At 38.9% G+C, this 24,955-nt stretch overlaps 3 protein-coding genes across 11 annotated transcripts in view; 1 reads left to right on the top strand and 2 right to left on the bottom strand.

Moving 5' to 3' along the window:
• Nucleotides 1-12,805, bottom strand: part of STXBP4 (syntaxin binding protein 4) — a 163,921-nt gene extending 151,116 nt beyond the window's left edge. For 6 of the 7 annotated variants that reach the window (XR_011523092.1, XR_011523093.1, XM_008519740.2 and 3 more), the window contains exons 1-3: nt 12,670-12,805; nt 977-1,053; nt 388-512 (exon numbers count right to left, since the gene is read on the bottom strand). Coding sequence is in view for 5 of the 7 variants with exons in the window: in XM_008519740.2 (XP_008517962.1) it covers nt 388-434 (47 nt within the window). In the remaining 2 variants the exon portion in view is untranslated. Of the gene's footprint in view, nt 1-387; nt 515-976; nt 1,054-12,669 lie in introns of those variants that run through there. The other variant, XM_070560748.1, reaches the window with a different exon arrangement.
• Nucleotides 12,771-19,239, top strand: COX11 (cytochrome c oxidase copper chaperone COX11). Its single transcript, XM_008519739.2, has 4 exons — nt 12,771-13,196; nt 16,273-16,428; nt 17,742-17,867; nt 18,243-19,239. The coding sequence occupies exons 1-4, from the start codon at nt 12,771-12,773 to the stop codon at nt 18,423-18,425; spliced, it is 891 nt and encodes a 296-aa protein (XP_008517961.1). The 3' UTR covers nt 18,426-19,239.
• Nucleotides 19,180-24,955, bottom strand: part of TOM1L1 (target of myb1 like 1 membrane trafficking protein) — a 62,299-nt gene continuing 56,523 nt past the window's right edge. For all 3 annotated transcript variants that reach the window (XR_011523094.1, XR_011523095.1, XM_008519746.2), the window contains 3 exons: nt 24,434-24,515; nt 20,490-20,554; nt 19,180-19,900 (listed from right to left, as the gene is read on the bottom strand). Coding sequence is in view for 1 of the 3 variants with exons in the window: in XM_008519746.2 (XP_008517968.1) it covers nt 20,491-20,554; nt 24,434-24,515 (146 nt within the window). In the remaining 2 variants the exon portion in view is untranslated. The remainder of the gene's footprint in view (nt 19,901-20,489; nt 20,555-24,433; nt 24,516-24,955) is intronic.

Genomic DNA, 24,955 nt, shown 5'->3' with positions numbered 1-24,955 from the left:
AAACCAGAAGAACTCCCCAGCCAACCCACAGAATTATGAGAAAGAATAAACGCTTGTTGATTAAGGCACTTTACGGTGGTTTGTTACTCAGCGAAAGTTAATCTCATGTTGTTATTTTTATACTACTGGAATTATAAAATATTTTAGATATTCAACAAATCAGAACAAATGTTTAAAAAGCAATCTATAAATAATTCTAAAAGAGAATGCAGAATTTGTCCTATAATTGACTTATACTGAAAGGTAATTATTGATTGACTTTCTCATTACTGCTATCTTAGGCCACAGGTAATTAGCTGTATGAAACTTTCCACCATACTTTCATTAATATGTACATATTTCATACCAGGATAGATCAGAACATACTAAATTTAATTTAACAATTACTTTTCAAGTAGACCAGATGACACTCCAGCAGACGCATTCTTATTCATGGTTTCACCACAGCAGCCTTGGACTTAACAGCTGTACAACTGAAGATCTGGATGAAAAGTCTATAAATTCTTCTTTTCCTAAGATGGGAGAAGTAGAAAATCAATTGTCATGTCTTAGGACAGTCAAATTTGATTTCAACTTTGCATAAAAACATTACATACACCTGGCACATAGACAATATGTGCATGTGTACAGATGGTAGATGTATTTTATTTATTTTGGGCTATGGTATTTTAGTCATTACTGATCACATCCGAGAAATGTAAAGATAGTTCTGTAGGTAGATAGATATAGGACTATATATCATTATCAATATCTATATCGATATCAAATCTACATTTTCTGGCAGAAGTGAGGATATAATCAAGCTTTAGGTAACTATTACAGCTTCCACCATTAGTAAACTTAAAAACTTCAAATTAATAAAAGACTGAGGGAAATGTCTCTTGTGAGCTCAATGCTAGGAGGTTTATAGTCAGAACGCCTGCAAAATAATTACACAACACACTGTTGAAGAAAGCAGAAATTCCTGTTGTCTCACCAACTATCTTGAGGGACTTCCTGAAGATCCTATGTTACTCTGACTCATATCACTCCATGAGCTTCTTAAACACTTTCCTACAGAAAGAAAAAAATATTATTTTAATATCTCACATAGCTCCACTGCGAAAATTACAGAGAACAGTGCAGTTTCATTTTAATTAAAAAATTTGTATTTGAACAGAGATTTACCACCTCTGCACAAGAAATATGAATGAAGTACAGAAACTTCAAGCTGAAAAAGACATTAGGATCATTTAGCACAACTCTTTTATTAAAGAAATGAGTAGACATTCAGAGAGATTCTGTACTTTCCCCATACAAATGAGAAATAGTCAATGGTTGTTTTTCCAGCTAGAACTCAGGTTTCAGAGCCTAGGGCACAGACCTTGACATCAGATAGACCTGGGTTCCAATTTGAGCTCCTAGCCTTCTCCAAGCCTGTTTCTTCACAGGTACAGTAGGTAGTAGTGATGGGTTCACAAGTGGATACATATGTCAAAACTTACCAAATTGCTTCACTTTAAATATGTACTGTTTGTTATAAATCAATTATACCTTAATAAAATTCAATTTTTTAAAAATCTGATTTTCAGTTAAAAACAGCAACTTAACCTTGGCATGTATCTTTCCCTCCACAGAACCCACTAAAATGAGAGTAAAGGGTTACAAACCATATAAACTCATAATGTTAATGAATATACGGAGGAAGAGACATTAGATGATTTTCAACAAATTGCTAGAAGAAAAAAATAGATGGTAGGATAATTGATAAAGGAGGACTGAATAAGCTGAAAGCTACAGAAAGCCGTCTTAAACACTTTCAAGTTTGAGCACACATACAGAACATGGGAATATTTGTACGGTGTACTGAGGTAAGCAGAGGCGGCATGCTATAACTCTGAGAAGCTGAGGGGAAATCAACAACACAGCACACCAGTAACTGATCCACTGCAAAAATTCTGGCCTAGGAAATAGCTGGAGGGAGCTGCAGAAGGAAGCTGTCATCCTACAAAAACAGAAACCAGCAGCAAGCGTTTATTTGGGATCAAAGAATGGCAATTCAGAGAGCACAGATTCAGGTAGAAACCCAAACAGTGTCCTGATTACAGGAGAGGGGCTCAAGTCTTTTACAGGGAAAAGGGAGGAAGATGAGGTGAGTCATAGTAAAGAAGAGTTCATTGGTGCTAGAGGAGGTGAGGCTAGGTTGCTACTTCATAGATTGGCTTGAGAGTCAGTCATCAGGCAAAAGACTAGACTTGTACTTCATTGATTGGTTAGTGATTTGTTCAGCAAAGTCCAACTTCATCAGTTCTTACAAACAGGATATTCTCATCCTTACTGACTTCACAGTGGATGCTGGTGGTTTAGTCCAGTTTGGAAGATCAAGAAAAGAAGATGTACAGGCAATGGCTTACTCACGTCATCTTCCACGAACCGAACTTGCAGAATCCCAGAGAGGTTAAGGACTCAGAAACCCAAAATTCTAGAGGGAGCAAAACTCAGACAGAGAACTAAAATCAAGGGGATTACCCCATCTCTTCTCCAACCATTCTATGTAGAAGACATCATAGTTTCTTCTGTAAATAAATTAAGTGGATCCTGAAGAAAGAACCAACTACCTTCTAGGAGCCTAACACAGAGTTGAATCACCAGCCTGAGTGTTAAAAACCTACTTCAACTTTCAGAATAGCACCTGTTGCAGCAAGTGTTGGGAACAGTGGGGGCATCCAGATCAAAAGCAGCTGAGAAATGAAGCAACCAAGCAACATCACTGTCAGCAGGCAGAGTCTCATGGTCAGGAACCAAGAAGGTTACTCAGTACCCCAAGGGGAAAAGAGCAAGGACTTGAGGGAAGAGCTAAAAATCCTAGGGCTTTGACTGAGTAATGACACAGAATCAAGAGCCGCTGCAGTCCACAAGACTGATGGAGCTACGGAAGAGTTCAATTCTAAAACCAAGTTTTCTTAAGTTCATTACAGATTGCTTTAATAATACATGCATGGGGCAGATTCTCAAACCTCGAGGGAGGAAGTTTTGATATAATAATAATAACAGCAACTACCATTTATTGGCACCATGTGTCACACACCATGCTAAGTATTTCAAACATATTTATCTTATTTAATATCATAGAAAATGCATTAGACACAAGTAAAAAAAAACAAACCTGAGTTCAAATGGCAATACCGCTATATGCTAGCCATACAGCCTTAGAAACAATATCTAACCCCTTGGCGGCATCTCACGTTAAGGCAGGAATAGTAAACAAGGCGTCCCCAGGTTTTGGAACATACCCAAGTCTAATGGATGTGTCATTGTTACGTCATACTTAACAAGACATTTAAAATATTTCTATGTTAAAGCATTAGAAAGAAATTTAAGTGTTTAAATTATTTCATTCACCTAACATGCCTGACAGTGTCCTGAGCACTGGAAGTGAGATTAAAAAGCAGAGTTGTCCCCAGAGACAGTCAGTAAACAGACGTCAGGAGGGTGCTAAGTGCTCTGCAGTGGGATGCACAGGGTGCTGGGCGAGCAGGGAGGAAGCCACCTGACCCAGAATGGAGGAGTCATTACTAAACACCAACATGGCCACACAGCATACTAAAGGATTTATCCTCACAGGAACCCCAAGAGGCAGGTAATATTAACCCATTTTACAAAAAAGAAAACCAATCAATGGAGAAGCCATATCACTTGTCCATGGCCACAAGGCTAAGCAGTTGTAAAGTGGATTGTGAATCCAGTTCTGCCTGGCTTCAAACGCCAGCTTTTTCACTACAGTATGCTGGGAAATTCATTTATGTGGAAAAATGCCATTCTCCAAAAAAGTAGGATGAGTGTTAATAGTGCTAATATGCTGTCTCTCTTCTATGAAGATGATACTATTGATTACACTTTTTTACAATAACAGAAATGGGTTTAATCTTACCCATCCAAACAGCAGGCTTTCTTTTTTAAATGAACATGGTGTCCATTGTCATACCCTTAAATAGCATTAAATGCCTTTCCCTTGCCTTTTTCCTACTCCTTCCTTTACACAAGCGAGCAAGGCCCTCAATCAATAGGGGTTCGAGTAACGTTACATAAACACTGCACCCCCCCCCACCAACTTCACATTATTAATGAATGACACAGAAAGAAAACATTCTATTCTTTTACCAAAAATAGGCCCATTCAAGGAAAATATATTGTTTTTCTAGTTTGTTGATTCATAAGTGGGAAAAGGTTAGGTCAGCAAAAAATAGAGAAAGTGGAACACTGGGGAAAAAATTTTGTTTTATAAGATGAATCTATTCCAGAAAATTTAATCAGAGCCTTACTTTGATATATGAATTGCTTTACTTACCATCTCATTAAAAGTTTTCATTGCATATAATTAGAAATCATCAGATAAAAAATCTGTCCATCATGCATATGATGTTTGAATAACGGACTTAATAATTTATATTCTCAGAGACATGACATTCAATACTTCAGAAAATTAGTCCTTTCTACTAGACCAAAAATAGAGAAAATAAAGGATAAAAACATCTGTGAGAAATGATGGTAAAAATTAACTTGATGAAGTTACCATAATACAAAATATTGTCTTTTAATTTTTAAAAATAACTAGTACATTCCAATGTGGATAAAACAGATGTATATATCCATCCTGTCCACCTCCACACCACTTCCACACACTTAGGTACCTAATGTTTTAGTTTCTTGTGAATCCTTTTAGTTCCTTCATACATACATAAACAAATATGAATAAATACTCTGATTCTTTGACTTTTGTTTTGATACAGAAAGAGCTACAATCAGGCACAAAGCATCCAGCTGTTCAGGTTGTGCACTATACAATCCCTGAGGGTATGGGTCATATTACTCTGAGGTGAACAGGTCCTCACTGCTCTTTTGTTAACCAAGTTTCCCTGGCTATTTTCGGTTGTTCATTTCTACACATTAACTTAAAAATCTCCTTATCTTGTTATAAAACAAAACAAAATAATGCTAATTATCAGGGAATCATGTTAAATTTACAAATTAATTGAGGAAGTATTGGTATCCATCTTTATGATGTTGCCTCTTCCCATCCATGGGAATGTCTTTCCATTTGTTCAAGTCTTATTTCATGACCTTCTGTGATGGTGTTTTTGGTTTGTTTTTGGTTTTTTTCTGCTTTATCTCCCCAAGTCTCCCTGGTACATAGTTGTATATCTTAGTTGCACATCCTAGTTGTGTCATATCTGTGGTGTCTTAAAGTTGTCCTCATACGGGTCTTGCACATTTCTTATCTAGTTAATTCCTAGGTATTTTTATCTTTTTTTGTTGTTAACTTAATGCCTTTTAAAACATCTTACTATTTTGTAAACAACAAAAACCGTTTTGGGAAGCCTTAAGAGTAGTATCTTCTAGAAAATAATTTCCCTCCCACCCTAAATTCTACCATATGATTGAATGTCTTTACTTGAAAACTTTACTAAATAAACCAGTTGAAGGAAAAACTGGCACAATTCATATGTTAGATTTTAGTTGAAAATTGTCTAACTGCAGTATGCTTATATCCAAGTACATCTTATTTAACACTTCAACACACACACACGTATATACATCTTACAGACAACAATCAGAAGACTTACTGAGCTAGCATTGCAAAGATTAAAATAATATACATCTGGAATAGATTTATAAGAGCGTTATAAACAATAGCCTAATTCCTATCCTCCCTTGCCAAGGTTCTTTATTTACTTCAAAGTACTTAATAAGCTGTGTGGTCAAGGAACTGTAACGTCTTTTAGTTGTTTCTCAAAAGTGAAAATATAACCAGAAGGACAAGGAAGAAGGACAAAGTGTGATAACAGTGAGGGAGAGATTTCTTGGCTTAATACTTACTAAGCCCAAACAGTCTAATAGTAATAATAATAGTAAAAAGCTCAGCATATAGGTGCTTTGTCAGAAGCTGTTGGCCTCATATACATCTAGATGTCTTTCAAGATCCATCAGATTATCTTGATCAACTGACTGGGGATCTAAAAGTTCATTACTGAGCGTGAGGGCTAATGCTTATGTTACTAGAGAGGGAACAAAAGACAAGAAAGGAGCTCAAGGTGGCTTTTTCTTAGGAGAGGGCACTCACTGGTGGCCTCTCCAAGTGCATAAAGGAGAGACGGAATTGTCTTTTCAGGTTCACATACTACATAAGGTAACCAGATTCCAGAGAGAGCAATAAGGACATTTAGGGCACTCCTTGATTTTATATTCAAACAGGAAGGTATCTAAGAAAGTAAGTTTGCCTTATAGAACTTGTAAAACATCCCCCAAAAGTGAAAATTTAGCACCTTCAATGAATAATTATGAACAATCAGAAAAAGAGGATCAGAGAAAGTGAGAGAGCAAAAACATTTTAATGAGGGTATTTGGGGAGAGAGGATATAAGTAATGATGGAAAATCCAAAAACGGGTTTGTCTATAAAAGGCAGGACACTGGGCCCTTTTAATACTCTATGGTAAGAGGTGACCCAGCAAGCACATAAAAACGTTTGTTGGTTCATGAATACTGTCACAGAACAGTTAATAATGACAAAACATCAGAAACCATCTTAATACGTAAAAACTGATAAATGGTTAAGTACTTTATAGTATGCCCATATAAAATACCATTACACAGTCATCAAAAATGACCATGCAGATCCATTGTTTCACATTCGTTGACTTGGAAATTACTCCCAGATATATTATTAGGTAAAAAACAATAGCAGGGTAAAAATGAAATGTACAGAATAATTTCACCTTTAAAAACTAATTTATGGATAAATATACACTAAAATGTAAACAATAATAACTAACAGAATTATTGTTTTTTAATTTACTGTTATTTGTTATTTTATTCTTTAAATTCTTTATTTTCTGAATGTTTCACAATGAGGATATACACTTTGATACATGATTTTGACAATGAAGGAAAAATACCAAAAAGTTATCTGGTTTGAGTGTCCCTTCTTGGTATCTAGTATTTAAAATTAGCTCTTTCTAGTTATGTCTCCTTGAATGTCATTTTCCCTTTATGTCATTCTCTTCTTTTATCTTCATTTGCCAAGGTATCAGCAAACTTTGCAAGTTGAAAGAGAAAACAACACAGATCTGGCGTTTACCAAAGAAAACTGGCTATACCCTTTAAATAATTTCTTATGACTACTTCTTTGTAAGCAAACTGACAAGCAGTGAAAATAAATAAAACACTTTTTTTCTGCTATAAGTTAAAAAGAAATGACTCATAGCAAAGAAACTCACAGTACAAACACTATTTAATGTTAATTTGACCTGCAATTAACCATGTATAGTCTGTTTAAAAAAAGCAACACTGTGGAATTCTCCTTGCCAGTGGTTTTCTATTTGGAAGTGCACTGCTCTGGGAAGAGCACTAGTCTAGAAGCTAAGATATCTGCAGTTGAGTTCCCTTTCTCCCGCCCAGTAGCCATGTGACTTTGATCATCCACTTAACTGCTCTGCTCCTCAGTTTCTTCATATCTAGAATGACAAGACCATTCATAAAAGGACATTTAAAGGCTCTTTTTGGCTCCACGAACGGAAAATTCGATTCCAGGTTTACCAAACTACAAATTTCCCACGGTTTTTGGGGGGTTTTTTTTTGAGGAAGATCAGTCCTGAGCTAACGTCTGCTGCCAATCCTCCTCTTTTTGCTGAGGAAGACTGGCCCTGAGCTAACATCCGTGCCCATCTGCCTCCACTTTATATGTGGGACACCTACCACAGCATGGCTTGCCAAGCGGTGCCATGTCTGCACCTGGGATCCGAACCAGTGAACCCCGGGCCGCCAAAGCGGAATGTGCAAACTTAACCGCTGCGCCACCGGGCCAGGCCCTCCCCACTGTTTTTTAAGGGAGATTTCCTTTTTAAAATGTGCGCACCCCTCTAAGGTCAGTCAGGTCCACGAATGGGATAGGATATATTGCAGGTAGGTCATTTGGAAGGAATTGGAGACGAGGAAAAAAAGGCACTTGTGTACTGAAATTTTACAGTAACGTCATTTCAAGAGAGGAAGAGGGCATGATGGTGCGGGCTACCCAATAAATAATTTGTCTGGATTCTGTGACTGACGAGTTGGAAATGCCTACTATTTATAGATTCACTGAAGCTAATAATATAACTGGAAATATTTCTTGTTGAAAGTCAGTCCCATAGATTCAGTGTTATACTTGAAGAGACAAAAAAATAAGCGTTCAGAAACTGTGGCAACAAGTTGTACACCTTAACACACAGAGATTCTTCGAGACAGCATTAGCTATTTATATAAACTGTAAGGTTACATAATCAAGAATGACTCCCTTCCCTGGGCTAGCCTTTACTTAACTGATCTTTTTAAAATGACAGGATAGTTTCAGGAAATCAAGATAGAAAAGATCAGTCAAAGGGGTATTTTCCTATCTCCTTTATGGCGCACCCAAGGGCAATATTCCCACTGCTAGTGAATTTTTTTCTTTCAAGAATCTAAGCAGTTCAGGAATGCTGCTCATTTGGCTTGGGGGTGGATGCATAATATCTGCCTGTAAAACACAGCCCAGCCCTGTGGGGAACACCAGAGAACAGCTTCAAAGAAGGAGTCCTAGGCTTCTCGAAACCTGAAATCGCCAAAGAGCAACAGCTCACTGCTCTCAGAAGCTTCCAGACTACCTAACTGCCTCCTGCTTGCTTTCATTCATGCCCTCATCCACCAAACATTCACCCAGTACAATCAGGTGCAGGCACCATGCTGGGTGCTCTGATTACGGTGAACAAGCCAAGGTCCTTGATCTTATGGCATTTACATTCGAGCGTTGGGAGAAAACCAATAAAAAAGGAAAAACTAAAATGAACCAGATTTCAGACATGCAAAGGTGATAGGATCAAATGTGACTGGACAGACGGCTAAGTTAGATTGGGTATTGGTGTTCCAGCTAAGATCCAAATCATAGGTCAGCCAGGAGAAAAACTGAAGGACAAGGTATGCCAGGCAGAGAAAAGCTTTCAAGGCAGAACAAATCTGGGGTGTTTACAGAACAGAAAGAAATGTGGCTGGAGCATGGTGAACAGGCAGAGAGGCAGGAGATGAGGTTAGAGAAGTAGGCAGGGTCTATATGGCCATGGTTAAAGAGTTTGGATTTTTTTTTTTTGAGGAAGATTAGCCCTGAGCTAACATCCCCTGCCAATCCTCCTCTTTTTGCTGAGGAAGATTGGCCCTGAGCTAACATCTGTGCCCATCCTCCTCTATTTTATATGTGGGATGCCCGCCACAGCATGGCTTGATAAGCGGTGTGTAAGTCCGTGCCCAGGATCCAAACTGTCAAACCCCAGGCTGCCCAAACTGAGCAAGCGAACTCAACCACTATACCAGCAAGTTGGCCCCAAGAGTTTGGATTTTTTGTCTGATTTTATTTCATATAATCCGACTATTCTCCGGAGACCTGAATTTGCCTGTTGGCTTGTCTCTTACCTTTTAAATCCTGTGGTTGGGTGCTCTGCTTTTGAATTTTCCCTGGTTTTCTGCCCCACGTTAAAAAAAATTATTCAGAATTTCAAGACATTGACAGCAGAGCATTAAACCAAGTACAGTACAGGAGACCCATCTAAGTGAGAGGCTCTTTAAGAGCAGGGCCTTGTGCGACTGCACAGTTCACACACCCATGAAGCTGGCCCTGATCTGGATAAATGTGAGGTGAAAAAACAAATGCCTTCTACTGATGACTGATTTCTGTTTTCATTTCACTTTATCTGTCAATCATATAAACTTATTCAAGATATTTTAAATGGAGTAGCCCCTCAAACATACGGCTTAAAGGAAGCTAGCAAGAAAGAAGAAACTAAGATATCAAGACCTACTGAGGCAAGTTCATGCCATTATTGTGCACTAATCAGAAAACAGTAATTATCCAACCAATTCTCAAGCAAACAACAATTCATTTGTTCTTACTACTTATTCAAATTCATTACACTTCCTCTTTTAGGTACAAGGAAAGTATGTAATAAATAGCTACCAAATAAACAGTTCTTAGTACTGTTGGAATAATTGTCGGGTACTTCATATTGCCAAATGCCAGTCAAGAAACACAGCTCAGTGACGAACGTATTAAGATTTAAGTTGCAATTTCCTTAATTTATATTATGAACTAAAAATATTTTAAAATGTAATTACAAACCAAATTTTAAAAATACATCTTTATAATCCTTAAGCTTTCAGAAAGCCTGTAAACAAATAATCAGATAAGAAAACATTGGGTGACTATCAAAATCTTGTTTCTTTTTCCATTTTTATCTTCCTTTTTGCAGCTCCACCCATTTCGCTCACTTCCCACCTCCCAAAATGGTTTGTATCAAAAATAACAACCTATTTTACCTACAGTGTAAAAATTGGACATGATCAGAGCTAACTAGAAAGGGTCCACAGGGTTGAAATATTTACCGCTAAAGAATATTACAAATTAAAGGTGCCAAGTCTGAAACGGCAGTCCAGCCCCTGATATTTTAAGTTTGTAATCAACATCTCTCTGTACAAAACAGGGCTGTACTAGCCCTGAGGTGCTCACATTCCATTCATGGAAGAACCCATTATTTACCATTAGTTAACATAATGATTTACGCAACATACAAGCACACTCAGACTCAAAGGAATTGCAGGCAACACCACTTTATTGCTGTCAAGATTACTGGACCTTGGAAAGGAATAGTTCCATTTGCAATTAGAAAACAAAATAAAATGATAGAGTCCAAGACAAAGGCACTATTTCTGACATATTTATACTGCTATCTGTTGCTACACTGGAGGGCTGCCTGGAGGAAAACAATGGTTGAAGGGACTGTATTGTTGGTTTCAGGGACATTAACGTTTGTATGGAGTTTGAGTCTACGCTGTAAGAAAATTAAAATAAGACAGACAGGTCTTGTCCTGAAAGAGCTGACAATTTGGTATAAGAACTAAGGTAGATACAGATGAAAAAGATTTCCAAACAATACGAATTGAAGAATCATAGAATCTTGAAATTTTTGTGCCAGAGTAGGAAAAAAATCAGAAGATACTTGGACTTTATTGGCTTTGCAATTTTCTGGCCCTGCGACCATAAATTAATCAACTGCTCACTCAAAGCGACCATCATCACTCACCGGGACTATAGCAATCGCCTCCTAACTACTCTACTTCCATTTTTTTCCTTCCTCCCTTTAATCCACCCGCACAACATAACCAGTATCTTTTTAAAAATGTGAAACAGATCATATGACCTGTATGCTTCAATCTCTCCAAGAGCTTCGTATTACTTTTAGAATAAAACCCAAACCCTTGGACATGGCCTAAAAGGTTCTGTGTCATCTGGCCCCTGTATACCCGCTCTGACCCCATTTCCTACCACCTTGCTCCCTGCTCACTGTGCTAGGAACACACTGGTCTTTCTGTTCTTCAGTGGTATCTAGCTCTTTCTTGCCTCTGAGCCTTCGCATGGCTTGGGATTGTCATTGTGTAGGTAGCTCCTTATCATCATTCCGGACTAGGCTCAGATGTCACACCTTCAGAAAGATGACTTTACTCCCCCTCCTCCTCATTTTCAATCACATATCCTATTCCTTTGTCTTCACTGTACTGATGATTATCTGAAATTCCCTTATTCATGTATCTGTTCCTTGACTATCTCCTGAGTCCATCAGGGGAGAGTGCACTGCATGACAGAAGCGATCCTGTTTCACCCTCTCTGTGCTGCAGTCCCAGTAGGCTGAACAGGGTCTGGCACGAAGTAAAAGGGCAATATATAAAGTAAATGTTAAATGACAGTCATTTAACTCCTCAGGGCTTCCCTCTCCTCATTCATAAAATGGGGATAATTACACCTGCTCTGGTCATTAGAAATAAAGCCTAACATCTACTAAATTTTTACTATGCCTCAGGCACTGAACGTCGCTTTACACGCATATTCTCATTGACTCTTAGGATTCCCATTTCACAAAGAAGGCCACCAAGTCTTAGAGAGTTCAAATAACTGACCTAAGGACACAAGGCCAAAGCGCGGACCCTGGTATGAACCTAACCTCAGAATCTGAGCTCGTAACCACTACTTTATAGTTCCTAGAGAAATGCTTCCTTCCATACAGCAAAATCGGCTCGACCGTCTGTCCCCCTCAGGTCCCAACTGAAGAAAGCTATTACATCCCTCACGTGTTTCTTTTCCAAGATGAACATCCCTATTTCCTTCAATCCTTCCTTAAATGATCCTCATATTCTGGTCACTCTCCCCTAAACAAACTTCAGTTTGACAACGCCTCTGCCGCTACAGAAGCGGTTATCTTCACTGGGCGAGTAGTTAAGGGGCAACAGAGCAGTGGAAGCCGATTCCCAGGGGCTGGGAAACTGCAGATGTGTGAGTGGTCCAAGGCGCTGTGGTTAACACAGGAAGGTGCCTGGGAGAGGTGATCCTTGAGCCCGGGTCCCGGGCAGTGAGGAACAGGCCGGCGGCCAGGGGACCCCGGGTCACAGGACCGCGGGACAGCGGCCGCTGGGGACCGCTAGGTCGACACAAAGGCTGGTGGAGTTTAGGAAGATCAGGGACACAAACCCAAGAGATGATGGGCTTGCACGCGGAGGAGCGTAAGGTGTTTTCCTAAGTTAGAGAGTACTGGAAGAAAGCAAAGCGGGAGGAACGGTCATAAAGGAAAACGCGAACTTACCCGTAATCTGACAACCCGGCCTCCGTAGCCCGACTACAAACGCGGCCACCTGAGGAGCCTGGTAGCCAAGGCAGCGGCAGGCTCAACTCAGATATCGCGAGATGCAGGAGACCTCGCGAGATCGGACCTCTCGTTCTGACGGGCGGGCGTTCTTGCCGGCCGGTATGGGAGGGCTTTGGCGTCCGGGCTTGAGGCCCGTGGTTTTCTGTGGCTGGCGCTGGAGCCACCCTGGGTCCCCAACTCGGGTAGCGGAGAGGGTAGAGCCGTGTCTCAGGCCGGGCAGGAGTGGGACAGGAGGTGCTGAGACGGGGCTGAGGCGGCTTGGGACATGGAAGCGCCCGAGTCTGGCCGGAGAACTGACCGTGCAGCCGCCGCGGCGGCCGAAGAGCACGAACCCGTACACGCGCGCGCAGGAGGAGGACTGGCGGCGGCGGAACAAGACCGTCCTCACGTACGTGGCCGCGGCCGCCGTCGGCATGCTGGGCGCGTCCTACGCCGCCGTGCCCCTCTATCGGCTCTATTGCCAGGTAGGGCCGGCGCTGCCGGCGGGGCGGGGTCGTGTTGGAAGGAGTGTCCGAGATCACGTAGCAGAGGAGGCAGGCTCAGCAAAGTGACTTGCCCAAGGTCACCAAGGAAGTTAGTGACAAAGCTTCAAGTAGAGCCCAGGCCCCTCTGGTGATCGTGCACGCGCCAGCCGCACTGCGGGGTGAAATTCCCTGATCTCTGTGCCACACGCGCCTCACCACCGAGGTCCGCAGCCTGTGCCCCCTTATCCAGCAATCCGCCTCACCCTCCTGCTGCTTGCACACGTGCCCGCCTTTACAATGTACTTGATGTTTATACATTCATTCTGTGAACCACGCATGGTTTCTGTGCGAAGGCTAACCCTGCAAATGGGAGTCTGCGTGGTACTTGTGCTTAAACTGGGAGAAGCCTTTTATCCATACAAAGAGGCACGAATTAGGCCTCTGAGGCCTGCCCCCGCTAATAGATACTTGTAATGTGCTTACCCTGGGCTCCCTTTTAGATCCGAAACTAGTGTAGTCGTTCTCAAAGTGTGGTCCCCGGACCAGCAACCTCAGCATCACCTGGGAACTTCAGTGCGCATTTCTGGGCCCAACTCCAGAACTACTGAATGAGAAACCGTGGGGGCAGGGCCCTGCAGTCTGTATTTTAGTAAGTCCTCTAGCTGAGTGTGATGCAGACTGATGTTTTTCAACCACTAGCAGGGGCCAACTTCGCCTATTTCATATGTGTTCTCCTTAGTTCTTAAGTGGCAGTTTGATGCTTTGGCTGGGCATTAGGGTCACCAGTAGAGCTTCTTAAATAAACATGCCACAAGCGAGAGCTACACATTGGGTTCATTCAGTATGTCTGAGAGTGGTTCCCAAACCTTGTTGTACGTGGGAAGCAACTGGAGAGCTTTTAAAAATCCTGACACCCAGCTCACATCCCTAACCAATTAAATCAGAATGTCTTGGAGTGGGAGTCAGGCGTTAGTAATAGTTTAAAGATTCCTCAGGTGATTTCAGTGTGCAGCAGAGTTTGAGAATCACTGGGTACTTACTCTTTCCTGCCACTATTGTTAATGCCTGGGTTACTTCCCCAGTCCTTGAGGAGATTAACTTGCCTTTATTTTCCATAAAGACTGGAACAGCGTAAGTCAAAAGGACTTTTCAGTCTCCTAGTATGAGCGTTTATGTGGAAAAGCACAATAGCTTGATTTCTGGAGGATGAGTGGGGAATGTGCGTTAGTTTTCATCAGAGGCCAGCCTGGACCAAGCATGAATCTCAAAACTATCAGTTGGTTAAATCATAAGGAGAACTGAATCCAAAACAGCAAGTATAGATCTCCACAAACCCCGGGGGGGAGGGTGGTGGTGGATTTTATTCTTCAGGGAATATTTAGCAATGTCTGAAGACGTTCTTGGTTGTCTTGGTTGTCACAACTTCTGGGAGGTGAGGGAGGAGGCTGCTATGGGTGTCTAGTGGGTAGAGGCTAGGGATGCTGCTAAACATCCAACGCTGCACAGGACAGACACCTCACCGCAAAACAACAATTATCCAACCCCAAATGTCGTTAGTGCCAAGCTTGAGAAACTTGGACCCAAACTGAAGTGAATGACCATATTTTGTGCATGTATGTGCAAGCACAGGGCAGGAAAGTAAAAATAATTGTTTCTTGCAACCTAAACCTAAATTACAGTTGGATGTTAAATAGGGACATTTCAAAAAAAGCTGCTCTTTCACTTTTGGAATCACAGAACTTTGGAGCCGAATATAAGGGATTATATAAACCATTTTATACAGTGGTCTCATTTTATGAGTATGGGAACTGTAGCCCACGGAAGGTAAGTAAGATTTATGTAGTTCTTGTAGTGAGTGGCAGAACTAGACTAGAGCCCAGGACATATTTTCTTTTCAGTGCCCTTTTCTATTGTTTAATTAATCATCTCACTTACAAATTTGAAGAATCTCTATTCAAAGACTGTCAGAAAGAATACACTAAGGAATCTTTATTCTCGTGAGTAAAATTCTTCAGGAAAAGGAGTTTTATCTTAAAACTTAGACATAATTGTGCTCTTGGGCAGAAGAGTATACTTATCTATTAGACAAGGATAAATAAAGGCTTGCCCTCTGATGCGTCTCTGAGGGTTATAATGTAGTTCGATAATGTTGCGTGGCAGTTGAGTGAAGCTAGTTGACTTGTGTAACAAGCGGAAGATATTAATAACTATATTTTGCTGGGAATCTTCCCCTGGCCTCAAATCTGGTATTTTTTTCCTAGTATAGTAACAGATTAATTATCCGAAGACCAGAATTCTGGCAACCTCAAGCATCAGAAGAATGATGACCCTGGAAGTAAGGATTTTTTTTAAGCATCTCTGATAAGGAAATAACTAATGGCAATGGAGATAGGCAAGAAGTGTCAGACATAGATTATCCTGATGCCTCATGATTAGTTGGTTCAGTGGCCAAAGGGATCAGGTTCTCTGATTAATTGGTCGTAGCTATAAAAGCTGTACTATACAAAAAATACAGAAAAAATTACAAAAACGTTTACCAACATGGGAAAATACTTATGATGCTTGAGAAAAGCAGACTACAGAAGTGAAGCTACAAAGTAATCTGTGCTGTAAACGTTATGATATGGAAAAAGATGATACAGGAATGTGGAAAATGGAATTATTTAAATAGTTTTATTGAAATGACAGGGTCGTGGGTAAATTTTGTTTCTGTTAATAATAGTTGACATGAAATAATAGCAGTAAAGGGAAGTATGTTTAATAAAAAGTTAAGGTAGAAATTCTGAGCTGTATTATCAATGGAGAGTCCACACTCTTCCAAATGACTCATTTTTGACTAAGCCAGATAACCAATTACTGAAAAAATATGACTTGAACAAGTATAGCCCCTTGACACCCCCAAAGTGGTCAAACCATTGATATACTCATGGGAAATGGTCAGTGATAGTATATAAACTTGACTCCTACTGGATTATTAGAGTTAAGTTGTTTTTAAAATTTCGTTTTTATCCATTAAATAGATCATCAGCACCTAAAAGTATTATTTAGCGTATTACACTTTAATATCTTTTTCTAGACTACTGGACTTGGAGGATCAGCAGTAGCAGGGCATGCATCAGACCAGATTGCAAACATGGTGCCTGTTAAGGATCGCATCATCAAAGTCACCTTTAATGCAGATGTGCACGCAAGCCTCCAGTGGAACTTTAGACCTCAGCAGACAGAAATATATGTAAGTGATTAAAGCAGTTATTAAAAGATTCCTTTCTTCAAGGTAAAAATTCCTTTCTTTCATCACTTAAACTGTTTTATGATTTAGAAAACACTTGTCTACAATTAATTTCAAAATACTGACTCCATTACTGTAATTCTTGTATTCCCACAGACTACTTTTTGACAGTGCCCTACACCTAATGTAAAAGAATATACTTTAAGTTTCATGGTACAATAGTAAAAGTCAGTTTGGAACAATGGAAAATGTCATGTTTTTATTAGAATCGTATGAAGAATTCACTAAGAAGTTCTCTGGTCAGTAATCTTGAGAGTGGGAGCCGCTGTCATACTATATAGTTGTCTTTCCCTCAGGCATAGATGATACAGGAAAAATGCTGAAAATCACTGGTTACAATGAAGGGTAGTTTACTGATTGACACCAAAACTATCCCGATCCCTTAAAAAATAAAATTTGAAGTAATCATACTAAGTAATCATGTTCTACTTCAGAAAGACTACACCTTAAAGGTTTCCTAAAATCTTGACTAACTGGAATCCTAGAAGATTTAACTGAAATTATCTCATGAACTGAGGAATAGCCCGAAAAGCTGAATCATAAAGCTTATTGTAAACCATTATAAATATTAGTGCTTCCCCAGATTAGTAAACATGACTAAATCTCTTGATTGATCGAGGGTTTTCTAGGTTATGATTTTGAACATTAGTTGCAAACGTAGTATACAAAGTATCAGTGGCCGAATTGGTACAAATAGTGCATCCTTTGGAAATTGATGTTTTTTAAGCCTTGCAATTTATTTTATCTGTTATTCTCTTATTAAAAAAGTATTGGTGCTATTTTGTTAAATAAAGATTCTATTCAGTCAAAGTTTTTCTCTGGTTATAAGTTTAATTTACTCTGGTTATAAGCTAAGTTCAATGTTGGTAACCTTTTAAAAAGAATCTTTAGTCAATCATATAATGATATTCAGGGATAAGTGTTAAGAAGTTAGGCACGGGCTGTGATAGGCTAGGCTTGTCCTTGGACACATGTTAAATAACTTAATTCGCAGGTTATTGCTTGAAGACTTCAGATGTACAAGAGGACATCCGTAACAAAATATGTATAATAGAGCATTGCTTCTTCATTGATATATGCAAGTAAAATTTGAAAATCAGATGCTCATGGGTAGTATTCACTATTTTGCTGAGCCTTAACATTAGATTAGGTATTATGGTCTGATGGATAGGAAAAATAATATGACTGATGCAGTAGGGAAAGAAGGAGCTGTGTGAGATTTAAAGTACTGATGATGTATATTTTCCTTAAAACAGGTAGTGCCAGGAGAGACTGCACTGGCGTTTTATAAAGCTAAGAATCCTACTGACAAGCCAGTAATCGGAATTTCCACGTACAATGTTGTCCCGTTTGAAGCTGGACAGTATTTCAATAAAATACAGGTACAACTAAATGCAGACTTCATAGAATATTATAAAAGTACATAAAACTGTTTAGTACTAAGGGTACTGCAGTGTTTTAGTAGGTACTGATTTCTGAACATTTATTTCTTGTAAACTTCAAATTGTTTTTTTTTTTATTGCTTCTAAACAGCTATGTAGAGGTTGAGAACCAAATCATATGGATATCTTCTTTTAAGTTTAGAAGAATTAATTTGTTGATTCTCAGTCCTTAAAGCAAAACTCAATCTGAGATGAAAAGATGCTATTATTCTATCACAGAACTTAAGTATTATATTTCACAATAGGCTTATTAAAGCCATATTAGTTTGTTATAGATAATAGAAATATTAATAAATACCTTTCTATAACTTCTAGTGCTTCTGTTTTGAAGAACAAAGGCTTAATCCACAAGAGGAAGTAGATATGCCAGTGTTTTTCTACATTGATCCTGAATTTGCTGAAGATCCAAGAATGGTGAATGTTGATCTCATCACTCTTTCTTATACTTTTTTTGAAGCAAAGGAGGGATACAAGTTGCCGGTTCCAGGCTATAATTGAAGTCAGCAACTGAGTCCCGCTTCAAATTTGTGATTTTTGAAAAATCATGTATTTAGTCTTCTCAGAAGAGAAATATGCTTCTATTTTAAATATTATGTACTGATGGTTCTTTTCTTCTTCCCAACTAATTTACCCTACTTAAAATTGATAGAACAGGATTACCTTTTTATCATAAGGAATCCACACGCCAATTTAGAATGTATGACTGTTCAAAACCATACTTAGTTTGTTAAATAGTATTAAAAGAAACTGCTTTGTTTCTTAAATATGTAAGCTTGGACTTGATGGTTCAGCTTAATTCCCCAGTCCCCTTCCAAATTATTAGCACTTCATACTTGTAATAATGAATTTTTTTTTTAATGCCAGGGTTATTTGTTTTAGGCTGTAGGTCAGAACTTCTGACCATTTTCATTGTTTCTCAAATATAGTTGGTTACTACTTTCTTTGTGAACAGTCACTATTTTAAAAGCTCAAAACAAGAGGAATCACTACACCCTATACCAGCTTGCCCAAAGATTACATTCTGATTTCAAATTTGACTGTAGTTTTCCTTTCAGATCTAGGACTATTTTACATTCAGAGTACTTTATAATTCTTTTGAAATTTCAGTATCATGAAATTGAAATAAAATGCATAAGTATATCTACTAGGCTTCTAGCATTTTTTACGACAGTTCCAAGTCCCTGAATGTTAAAGTGTAAGTGTGGGATTGTGAAGATTCTCTGAACAAACGCTGTAAAAAAGATGTATTAAGTTGTTTTAATAGTAATTTATTTGTCATTGTAATTTATGACATAAACGAATGCACAATTTATTATGTCTTCCAGTAGTTTTTGTTCCAAATAGAAATATTAAATTGCAGTGAAAAGAAAAAAAATATTTAGTATTATAAAGAGTCCTATTTAAAGGCAGTCCGATGTAGTCCAGTGACCTCATCTGAGTACCTGAAATATAATTAAACTACAATCACGGCTTTTAGAGTTCATACTTCTAAACAAGAGTAGTATTTATGAAGAAGTGCAAATTGACTTTTACATTCAACTTTACTTAAATGAAGGCACTCAGTATTCTTCCTGAATAATAGTTTCTCACATTTCATGCTTAACATCTATTCAGAGTTATTTTGTAATGAGATAATCTTCATCTCCTCTTATCATGGCTGTGTGGTGATTTCTAAATGTAGGAAGGTCTGTGAAACATAAGATGCTACAAGTAACCTGGTTGGCCTCAGTACAATGAACTTTTCTTCTGTAAAGTTTTAAGTGAATTTATGTTACAACCAAGTTCTTTTGAGATAAAGCTTGAGCTGCCGTCAGGAACCATAAATCTTACTCTGGAGCTGTTACTCTTCTGTTTAAACTTCATTATTGCAGAGGAGAAATGTTCCACCATGGTTTTGATATGTTGGTAGGTCTTGTCTTCTGGGTCTCAAAAGTGGACAGGGTCTAGCAGGTGAGCTGATCATGCACTTGCACCTAGAATAAAAAGAAGATAGTCAACCATGTCCATCCTTTCCCTCTCTTCCCCTATTCCTTGGTAACTAGAGAGCTACAGTTTGGTAGAGGAAAGGTGGGAATGTACTACTTCCATGGGGAAGGGTCTAAGGGGAATAAATACGGTTAATAGGTTACTGGTGGTCATGCATTCATTCATAAATAAATGAGATGACTATTACAGCAAATAGAATCCAGACCTATGTGGACTAACCATGAATGGGTTCTACTAGTCCCAGTTAATAGGTATTAGGAGCACAAATGTCTGAATCCATTGCTAAGAAGTTTTTATTGATCATCTATTTTGTTAGCATTCATATTTCTATACCATAAACCAACTTCTACATTCTAAGGTTATTTTAAGCTAACAAAGTCACAAACAATGTATTGCATTAGTGAACAATAGTTCATTACAATTTGAGTGATTCAGTGGGACTTATATACTATTTCACTCAAAGTGTCAGCGGATTGGATGGCCCTTATAAAATGTATATACTAAATACTCAAAGTGATAATTGCACTGAAATCATGTAGAATGTGCAATGTAAGTGGTATAAATTGAAGTCTTTACCTCAACAATCACTATGACTTTCAGCTCCTTTTTGGTGATGACCATCAATTTCTTCATAAATAGCTCTGAAACAAACAAGTCATCATGGCAAAAAGATTTATATCTGTTTTAAAGTACTATTTTTGTTTTTAACTGCCAACACCTTAACTAAAAATCTGGTGCCATTTTAGGTGTTCAGGCTCTGTCAGTGAATAAAAACAAAAATCTCTGCCCTAAAGCTTACATGATAGCTTTCTCAGATCCTAATGCTCCAAGTCCCTTGCATCTTATAAATATGTATCGTTATATAACCAATTCATTTTACTTGTGATTTAATGGAAAATATGGCTCAAATTTGGACAGTTTGCTTTCTGCTTTAAAAAAAAAAAGCAAAAATTGTTCTGCTTTTCCTGGCCTCAAAACACTTTTAAAAAATATTAGTATGCCAGCTTATTTAACCTATGTTATTACAGTCCAAACTCCTGAGCCACCTTTAGCTTAACTGTTATCTTTGTACTTCGCATGTAGTAATTTTTCTATGACATCATTCAGTTCTTTATCTGTGTCTTACATATGTCTTTAGCTAGAAAATCTCTCTACCTACAAACAATGTTCATATACACTACATACTAAAACATGGCTGAGGAAAACTCACATAAAAACCACAGCACTGTGAAACTATGAGGCCATGATCAACTTCATGGTCCAAAAGTTTTAATATATTTCTCAAATAAGTTTTGTCTCATTTTCCACAAAACTATTTCAGGCTCCTTTACTCTCCTCAAATTTCTGAGCCCCCTCCTCTCACTCTCAGGCAGAAACCTCTCTTCTTAATTAAATGCCTTGATATGGAGACTTCCTCATCTTCCCATCACCGAATCTTCAAGTCTATTTTCATGTGCACCATCATCTACTTCTGTGATCCTGTCAACCGCTGGCTTCTCAAACACTTCACTCATCAGGTATCCCCCTTCTCAAACTGAATCTTCGACCTCTCCCTCTCTACTGGATCCTCCCTTTCACCATTTAGAGAGGCTCCAGCATCTCCCACTTTACAATACAATACCGTCCTCAATCCCATGTCTACTTAGAGTAATCACCTCAGTAATCCTCGAGCTGCCAGGCCACTTTCCATCATCCCTTCATGGTTAAGTTTCTAGTGTCATCTGCACTTATTGTCTCTACTTCATCTCTTACTTTTCACACACTGAAATTTGGCTTCTGTCCCCATCGATCTACCAAAATGACTTTTACTAAAATCAATGATTTCCGGTTATTTAATGCATTAAATAACCTAGACCCTGGTGGTCTAGTAGTTGAAATTAGGTGCTCTCACTGCCACAGCCCAGGTTTATTTCCTGGTCGGGGAACCATACTACCTCTCTGTTGGTTGTCATACTGTGGAGGCTGTGTGTTGCTGTGATGCTGAAAGCTGTGCCACCGGTATTTAAATACCAGCAGGGTCACCCATGGTGGACAGGTTTTGGTGGAGCTTCCAGACTAGACAGACTAGGAAGAAGGACATGACCACCTACTTCTGAAAAATTGGCCATGAAAACCCTGTGAATAGCAGGGGAGCATTGCCTGATACAGCTCTGGAAGGTGAGAGGATGGCATAAAAAGACCCAGCAGGGTTCCGCTCTCTTGCACACAGGGTCAGTGGGAGTCAGAATCAACTCAATAGCACTAACAACAAAAAATCTGTTACCTAGTTTTCAGTCCTCATCTTACTTGTCCTCTCAGTGGTGTTCATCACAGCTGTGCACCTTCTTTCTGTTTCCAAATTGCAGTTTCCACATCTGGTAATAGGTTCCCTGTTGCTCTCTTTGCTCTTGGCTTTTCCATTTCCTTGAATGTGCCAAAACTCTCCTCAGGGTCTTTGTACACATTGTTCCCTGGGCCTACAAACTGATTCCTAAACTTGGCAGTTGACTAACAGTTACAGGTCTCATCTTGAATGTCACTTCCTCTAACCCTCATTTAACCTAGATCTTCCTGGGATACACTGTCAAGTCACCATAACCTTCTATACCATTACCACAAATACGAGTAAATACGTGTTTGGCTGCTGATTTAATTTCTGCCTCCACACTAGATTTAACCTTTATGAGGACAGAGAGAATCTCTCTCGTTCAACATGATAGATTAGGTACCAGTCATTGTCCCTGGCACATAGTCAATGTTCAATGCATTCGTCAAATGAATGAATTGTGTGTACGTATATATCTTCATAAGTATTGTACTCTGTGTCCCACTAGAGCAGAAATTCTTAACCTGTGGTTTGTGGACAACCAGTGATGTAAAATCTCAGAACTCTTCTGCAAGATTTTGTTTTCTTTAGAGAGAAGTTCCCTGGATTTCATGCAACTTTCAAAGGAATTGAGACACCCTATCCCCTAGAAAGTGATAACCACAATGGTAGAGAATTCCAAAGTTTCACCTCTCCAGCTTCTTAGTACCTCTCTCATCTTAATATCTGTTGCACTGCCATATCCACTTACAACAACCTCCTAATTAACTGGAATATAATAAAAAAAAACTTTTCTGCTTCCTATTTGGATGCATAAACTGATTAAAAAAATTCAGTTTCCAGACAGCATACCTAGTTTAACCAATTTCTAATTCCTTAAACCATTAATATACTCAGCAATACAGTCACGTGCTGCTTAACAACGAGGATACATTCTGAAAATGCATTGCTAGGCAATTTCATCGTTGTGCGAACATCATAGAGTATACTTACACAAACCTAGATGGCACAGCCTACTACACACCTAGGCTATGTGGTGCTAATGTTAGGGGACCACTGTCATTTTTGCAGTCCATCGTTGACTGAAATATCGTTACACAGCACATGACTGAACTTTATCAAACAGAATGACTTAGGGAAATTTCACAATTCTAAGTTAAGAAAAAATATTTAATGAACTCCTAAGTCTATTAAGATTTATTCATAAGTTATTTCAAAATGGATCACTACATTGAGGGCTTAAAGCAAGGGTCAAAACCTCAAATGTCTACACATGCCAGGCAGATCAAATGAATGGATGCAGGGGACCAGATGCAGGCCACTGGACTGCAGAGCATGCCTCACCTTAAGGAGGCAGCTAATATTCAGCCCCAGCCTATTGCTAGCATGTAAAAATGCCAGCCTGGTATTGCCATGGTATCTAAAAGAATCCAGAGGTCCAGATATTTTTTGAAATATCTCAGTTTTTAACTGTTGGCAATTACTTTTTAAATGCATATTTTAAATTCCACATAGGTCAAACAAAACACAGCTGCAGGCAAGATACAGCCAGCAGGCTACCAGTTTCTGAACAATGATTTCCATAAACTTGCTTTAATCATTTTTAACAATTTTGGGGCTAACCTTCAGTCAATCAAAGGATATTAAAGCTCTAATAAGCCTACCATCCCATAAATATTTATATACACTTGACCAATATAGAATCATAAAATAATGGTGTTTTAAGGATTTCAAGTTAAAAAGTAATTTTTACACTAATGCTTTATTAATCCATTTTGAGCACACTCTTGTCATATGTAGTGAAGGCTAAAAATAAGTTCTTATGTAAGTATTTTTGGGATTAGTAGTCAAAAGAACAGCTAAAATATCCCATCAATGTGGTGTCACTTATGTCACCCATCAGTGAATAGTGCCCTTCTCAAGCTGGAGAGAACCCCACTTTCTGCCAAGGCATCTCTGAGGAATCCACTGATGCACATGATGGTTCCGGTTATTTCTTAATATGCAACCCCAGGATTTTTATTTTTTAGTCACAAGACTGAGAACAATAAGACCATTAAGAGCAATAGCCTCCATAAAACCTCGTAAGTCATTTTTAATAAGGCCATCAATTTCTGCCAAGACCTAAACAAAATTAAACGTATAAGCAAGCCCTGTTAGCTCCGCTACCAAAGGGAATCTAGACAAAAAAATAATCATTTTGTAAATGACTTACTCTGCAGTGACAGCAGGAGCTAAGGGATCAAACTCCATTACCTCGTAGTAATGGGGTAGCTGGAGATCATTCTTTGTCATCGCTGCAGGCAAAAAAAAAAAAAAAAAAAGCCAATAAACACACATTGTGCTTTTCGACGAGAAGTGCTATGTACAATTCTCTTTATGATTTAGACTTCAAACATAAGATCCTAACAAACTGACAACCAGAAACAAATATACTGGTGTTCCCATGCTGCTCGCAAGGGCAACAAATCTATCTGCAAAGAAAAGATTTCCAAACGTCAACAAAAGCTTCATTTACTGTAGTTTTCAACATACAATCTTCAGTGCAACACAAGCATTTTTACAGTCTCTTAATGTCAGTCATAATGGTCATAACTGCTCTGAATTTACTTCATGTCACTTAAAAATGCAAATGAACTCCTCTGTGGGGTTGGCCTGGTGCCATAGTGGTTAAGTTCATGCACTCTGCTTCAGGGGCCCAGGGTTCATGGTTTCAGATCCCCGGCACAGACCTACA

The sequence above is a fragment of the Equus przewalskii genome, chromosome 10 (genome assembly GCF_037783145.1).
Source record: "Equus przewalskii isolate Varuska chromosome 10, EquPr2, whole genome shotgun sequence".
Taxonomy (NCBI): Eukaryota; Metazoa; Chordata; class Mammalia; order Perissodactyla; family Equidae; genus Equus; species Equus przewalskii.
This window is presented reverse-complemented; position numbering and strand designations above follow the sequence as displayed.

What these genes read in the sequence shown, in the direction of transcription:
- COX11 (XM_008519739.2), top strand. Translation starts at nt 12,771, where the DNA reads ATGCAGGAGACCTCGCGAGATCGGACCTCTCGTTCTGACGGGCGGGCG. An exon ending in TCTATCGGCTCTATTGCCAG is followed by an intron (nt 13,197 to 16,272) that starts GTAGGGCCGGCG and finishes ATCTTTTTCTAG; the next exon opens with ACTACTGGACTTGGAGGATC. An exon ending in AGTATTTCAATAAAATACAG is followed by an intron (nt 17,868 to 18,242) that starts GTACAACTAAAT and finishes TATAACTTCTAG; the next exon opens with TGCTTCTGTTTTGAAGAACA.